The sequence below is a fragment of the Nematolebias whitei genome, chromosome 18 (genome assembly GCF_014905685.2).
Source record: "Nematolebias whitei isolate Nwh7 chromosome 18, NemWhi1, whole genome shotgun sequence".
Lineage (NCBI taxonomy): Eukaryota > Metazoa > Chordata > Actinopteri > Cyprinodontiformes > Rivulidae > Nematolebias > Nematolebias whitei.
In genome coordinates, this window is record NC_056515.1 from 11,314,395 (window position 1) to 11,320,394 (window position 6,000).

At 42.7% G+C, this 6,000-nt stretch overlaps 1 protein-coding gene across 1 annotated transcript in view; it reads right to left on the bottom strand.

The window, feature by feature from the left end:
- Positions 1-6,000, bottom strand: part of adamts6 (ADAM metallopeptidase with thrombospondin type 1 motif, 6) — a 337,746-nt gene that overhangs the window by 124,727 nt on the left and 207,019 nt on the right. The window contains exon 13 of the mRNA XM_037692553.1: positions 5,452-5,585. Within this exon, the coding sequence (XP_037548481.1) occupies positions 5,452-5,585 (134 nt within the window). The remainder of the gene's footprint in view (positions 1-5,451; positions 5,586-6,000) is intronic.

Genomic DNA, 6,000 nt, shown 5'->3' on the forward strand with positions numbered 1-6,000 from the left:
CTGAGGAATTCTTTCAGATGAGAGACAAAACGTTTCTACATTTTTTTTGCTTTGTTTTGTTTTTTTGAATGACCAGAGGACCAGCTTGAACTTTTTTTTATTTTTCTACCTGGATTATTGAGCATGCATCAGGATAACAAAATGTTTGTTGAAACAGTTCAGGATCTCGTGCTTATTTGACACAGGAACAGAGTTAACAAGAAGTTGTGATGGGAGGTCAGATGATTGGGGGCTGCCTGAGAGAGATTTCATGGTTTTCCAGAATCTATTAGGGTCATATAGATTTTTGGAGGTCTGAGATAAGAAATAGTTATGTTTTGCAGCTTTGATGGCAGTTGTGCATTTATTCCTCATCTGCCGAAAACTCAACCAATCAGTGTTTGAGCCAGATTTTCTCACTGCGGCCCAAAGATGATCTCTCCTGTGCAGGAGGTCAGCTAGCTCTGGAGAAAACCAGGGGTTGTCTCGTCCCTTTATTCTGAACTGACAAAAAGGAGCATGTTTATTCACAAAATAAATGAAACTATTATGAAAATAGTTCCAAGCGGAGTTCACGTCATCAGTTAATAAAATACGATGCCAGTCCAAGTGGGATAGATCCCAGAGGAATGACTGTTCACAAAAATGTTTCAAATTCCTTTTTTGAATTTATCTGGGCTTAGAAGGTGGAAGTATAATGTCTCCAACAACCGCTATTACACAATGATTACTCAAAACGTCAGCGAATACACCTGTACCAGGGAATTTGTGAAGCATATTTGTTAGAAACAGGTCTAAGATGGAAGATTTTTGAGGACAGTTTTTGTTTGGTCTAGTGGGAGAGTCGATCAGTTGGGTTTGATTAAGTGATAGGCCACATTCCTTGAATTTATCACTGAGGGGGGTCGACTTATCCCAGTCAATGTTGAAATCTCCTGCCAAAAAAATCTCTTTGAATTTTACATTTCCAAAGAATTCTATCAGGGAGGACGGAGCCTCAGATGTTGCTGAGGGGGTGGGGGGGACGATAACAACACACTACAGATAATGTTCATGTTCTAGAATTGCGCCGCTCAAGGTGGCTGCATGTTGGAGCAGCTCTGTTACTTTCATTCTGAGATTTTGCTTTTGGAAACTTTAATTCCTCTTATTCTGGATGTAAATCACATTTTTAGGATGATGGTTTCCTCTGATATCAGATGCTGTGCAGCTGGAAGGATTTTTACTGAAACTTTTTTAGTTTGGGACATTTGTTATGATGCGTAACCATGGCAACAAGGCAGTTTTCTACAACCAACAGCAGCTGATTAACAACTCAAAAGCTCAAATAATATCTCAGCTACAGCCCCAAATCTCAAATGAGTTGAAAAGGATGGTCTGTGGATGCATTCTCATCTACCTGCCAGCTGTGCTTAAGTGCCTGACCACTGAGATCCTAGAACTAGCAGGAAACACGGCTTATGACAGCGGAAGGACAGGATCATCCCTCGGCACCTACAGTTAGCTGTCCGCAGTGACAAGGAGCTCGGCAGACTGCTGGGAGGAGTGGCCATCGCTCTGGGAGAAGTTCTGCCCGACATTCGGGCGGTCCTACAGCCCCAGAGAACTGAGAGGCCAGCCGAGTCTGGGTGGACGGATCGGACAGCATCTGCAGCCAGTTTCTTAGGATCCACTGTGGGATGAACCTTTACAAGAGATCCTTCCTGTCTACAGCCATCAGTATCTATAATATATTTGAATGAAATGAGGATAACGAGTTACAACAACAAATAATTTCCCTTTGGGATTAATAAAGTATTTTTGAATTGAATTGAATTGAATAAGATCTGGCCTCCATTCAAGGTGATGTTTATAGCTAAGGTCTCAAACTGGTTTGGGATTGTTTTAGCAGACACAAGGCTAGAAACCAGAGAATCTTTGATGTAAATAGCGACTCCACTCTCCCCCACTTTTTTTGACGATCACAGCGATAGATGTTAAATCCATTGATTACCAGGTCATTATTTAGTACAGATTTGTTGAGCCAGGTTTCAGAGATGAAGATTACATCTGCCCCAGAAGAACTGACCAGAATTTTCAAGGCATCAAGTTTTCTCAGAAGGCTACGTGCGTTTACATGAAGAAAATGAAGTCCTGACAGGTTTTTAAAGTAATTTGGTGTCCTATATATAGTGGGGGGTCCAGGGTTGGGCTGAATCCCTGACAGCAGTAGCAACATTATTATCAGACATTTTCTTGAGTTTTTCGTGACTAATGTGTAATTACAGGAGTTAGTAGTGTGACAATTAGCCCCCATAATTGAACCATGAGAAACAGTAATGAAGACGCGATCATTCAGAACCCAAAAACAGTTAAAGTTGCAGTGATGGTGGATCCAGGTGTATTAACAAGATTCAGTGACTCCAGATAGTCTGAGATCTGAAAATAATGGCAATAATATGAATGGTGCAGAAAAGTTTAAGACCATAAAGCTTCACAAATCAAATGGGCAAACAAATCCAACGAGGTGGCCCAACTGCAGTTTGAGTGGGGCTGAGGGGGGCTCCAGCCCCCCTGCGAAGATGGATGATCCCATGAGAAACAGAAGCTGAGTCCAGAATCAACAGGCAGAAACAGATAATTTGTAGCAAATAGCAGAGCGAGCTGCCAGAAAAACCTACTGAAATGAAAGGCATGGTCCTAGCTTGTTTCAGGTCAACATGAGACAACAGCGTGATCCGGAATAAAAATTATTTATTATCCTGGTGCGTTTGGATATAAGCCTGCAGCAACTCCAATGTAAACTCTAGACTTCTCTCGAGTACCACACAGCGCTGCTCCTCTGCGCTTCACTCCTCTTCTCTGCAAGTCACTTCCACACCCGACAGCATGAGAGGACACCCCTGGTGAAAAATGACAAGACTGACCTGAAAGGCTGAAGTCGTCACTGGTCCGGTTTGGTTCTGCTCCAGTTCGGCTCCGGTGCTCCACAGCAAGAGAGGCTATATCCAGTGAACAATGAAGAAACTGACCAAACTGGCTGAAATGGCTGAAGTTGTCTCTGGCCCAGTTCTGGCGGCGCTTCAGAACATCTGAACATCTCCTTCAGGCAAACACAGCAATTCCACTGAGGTGGACAGTTCTTTGTTTAAAGGTAACAGGCTGCTCACTGAGGCTGAGACCAGCTCTATTTAAGATGAAGTCCCCCACAGCCAACTCGGTTCAGTTCTGGTCCTGTTCAGGGGACACAGGTACACGTCCCCCACACCAATGAAGACACCACAAGGGGCCAGTCCAGCAGAAAGCCAGCGAAAAAGCCAGCAAAATACCACCCAGCGATTCTTGTCGGAACCAGGTAGAGCCACAAAGGTCCAGATGAGAAGGTCCAGGTGAGAAGTTTGTTGGGGTCCAGAGAGAGAGAGAGACAAATCACTGGACCTTCGTGTGACAACTCCCCAGCTCAAGGGATCACCTGGTCGGTAGGGTGAGCTCAGAGTGACCGGTGGGATGGGAGCGTCCGGTCCTGGAACGAAATAATTTTTGGACGGTCTCGTCCGGCTCTCTGAGTCACTGAACACCGAATTCAGTTGGAAGGGGACCAACTTTAGTCCGGTTTGAAAAACGGGTCAGTTTGATGATAAAAGACTACAGAGAAGCCGGAGGGAGCTGCCGTCCATCAGCTTACCGGAACCGGAAGTGTTTGAGTATTAGTAGTGTAGATGAACATATACTGTGATATATTCATAAATTAAACAGATTCATTCATTTTTCTGGACTGAATAATATCGTGTATTGAATCTAATAAATGTAACGTGAGGCGTTAATTTTCTTTGACCCATCAAATGAATGTGGTCATTTATTTACAGAATCAAAGTTTAACACATCACACATTTACATTAATTTGGCAAAATTGAAAATAACAACAGGTTAATTAATCAGTTTACAATTAGAAGACCATACGGCGATGGTTGAAAACCTTGCTTCCAGCTGTACAACAGACATTTCTGAAAATATCTGGAATGATTTCTAACAGATAGAAGAGTTTAAAGATGGAAAATGAAGTTTATCTTGAGAGAGATGGGTGAGGGAATTTGTCTGTTATAACCAGAACAACACGCTCCTTCTGGACCCAGCTTTCCTCGGTACGCTCGGTAGTAAACTCGACTCATTACCTCTCTGACGATGAATCAGCGGATACGGAGTTCCAGTTAACGCTACCGGTCCAGCGTCTCCGTAGGATAGTAGGGAACCGTTCGGAGTCGTGAGATCATCCAGAACAGACTTCATAGTTCCTCTGAACTTCTCTCGTTCAGCTTAGTTGCAGATGTCCTGGGCATTCTGCATTCCAGCATTCTGAACTCTGCTGCTCTCGGAACTAACTCACAGCATTCTCCCAGCGTTCTTCTCAGCGTTCTTCTCAGAACTTCTCAGAACTTCTCAGAACTACTGAACTTCTCAGAACTACTGAACTGCTTTGAACTAGGAAGTGTTGCACCTTTTAAAAGAGGTCACTTCCGGTTCATTTGAGACCTTTCTGATTGGTCGATGGACCAACAGATGTGTGTTTTTGTGATGTAAGAGGTTATTAAAAGTCAAGGAAAAAGATTAAGCTTGTTTAAGAACAGACAGAAGATATTATGAAGATTCCAGACTTCGTGGAGTCAATTCTCTAGTATCTTTCTGTAAAAGTTAAACATGACATTTCTTTTCAGTAAACTTGCAGTTGACCGAAACTTGACCTTTGACCAACTTCACAATTTGCTCATTGAAGACAGAAAATCAGACAATGCATCATTAACCTGATTTCTACTTTGAATGAGGATAAAAATCGCTAATACTGTTTCACAGCGGATTTAAAAATGATTAGTTCACTTCAACATTTAAAAATGGTTTGAACTAAACACAATTTGATTATCAAAACATTTGTAAAATAGTAATGATAATAGAAAAGAGAGTGTTCTTTCGATTGATCAGTGCAGGACACTTAGAAAGTCTCTGGATGAACTTAATCTTGTGTTTCTGGACTCAAATCAATGAAATACAGTTCTTGTCCCAGGAAGGCCCCTCAAGGCCAGGACTTGACCTGAGGCTTAGTTCACTACAGTAGTTAGTATTAGTAGTAGTGTTTGAGTAAAGTGCTTTTAATATCTTGATAAGATAGAAAAACACTATATAAGTGCAGACCATTTTTCATAAAATAATTAATAAAATGAGTTAGTTTGTTTTCAAAGTATAATAAACAAATTTGGACAAGATGGAAGTATGTGAGAAATGTAGCTGCCAGGAAAAAGACAAAGAGGAAAGCCAAAGAGGAGATATGTGGATGCAGTTAGAGGACATGGAGTTAGAGTAAGGACAGAGGATGCAGAGGACAGAGTGAGAGGGAGGAGGATGAATTGCTGTGGCGAGCCCTGAAGATGGAAATGCCACAAACAAGAAGAAGAAGAAGAAACAAACAAAATGAACATTTGCACGCACACTGAATGTCCTTACCTTACACTCTCCATTGATACAGATGTCCATGGAGTCGGCCTGACATCGGGTGCCATCAATGACTGTGGGGGAGCGCTCTGTGTAAAAGTTATAACCCTCTGCCAGGCAGTTCAGCGCACATGGCTTAACACCACCTGGAGAACACAGGATGCACACACACGCGCGCACACCCCCACATAAACATACACACAACACATCATTAGCTCAAACTTAGCCTGCACACAGAGCAGATAGCATCACCCTGTCGCTGAACTCTGAGCCAGCTCCAGGACATCCTCCCCACTCATGTGCAGACAGATTCAGCATTCACACTATTGTTTTACTCTTTACACTTTCTTCTGTATGTTTGTAGAAGTCCAACTGCCATTTCAATTGTGCTAGTTTAACCAATTGTATACCAAAACGTTCAGTTTGATCAGTCATAGTCAAGTGTCTTATGACTTTTGGATTTTGTAAAAGCTGGAGCAGTGGCGCAAACTGTCACGGTCAGCGGCCCCCGCTGCCCCCCCATCTACCAAGCCTCTGCCACCTCCTTCAAGCTTATGTCAC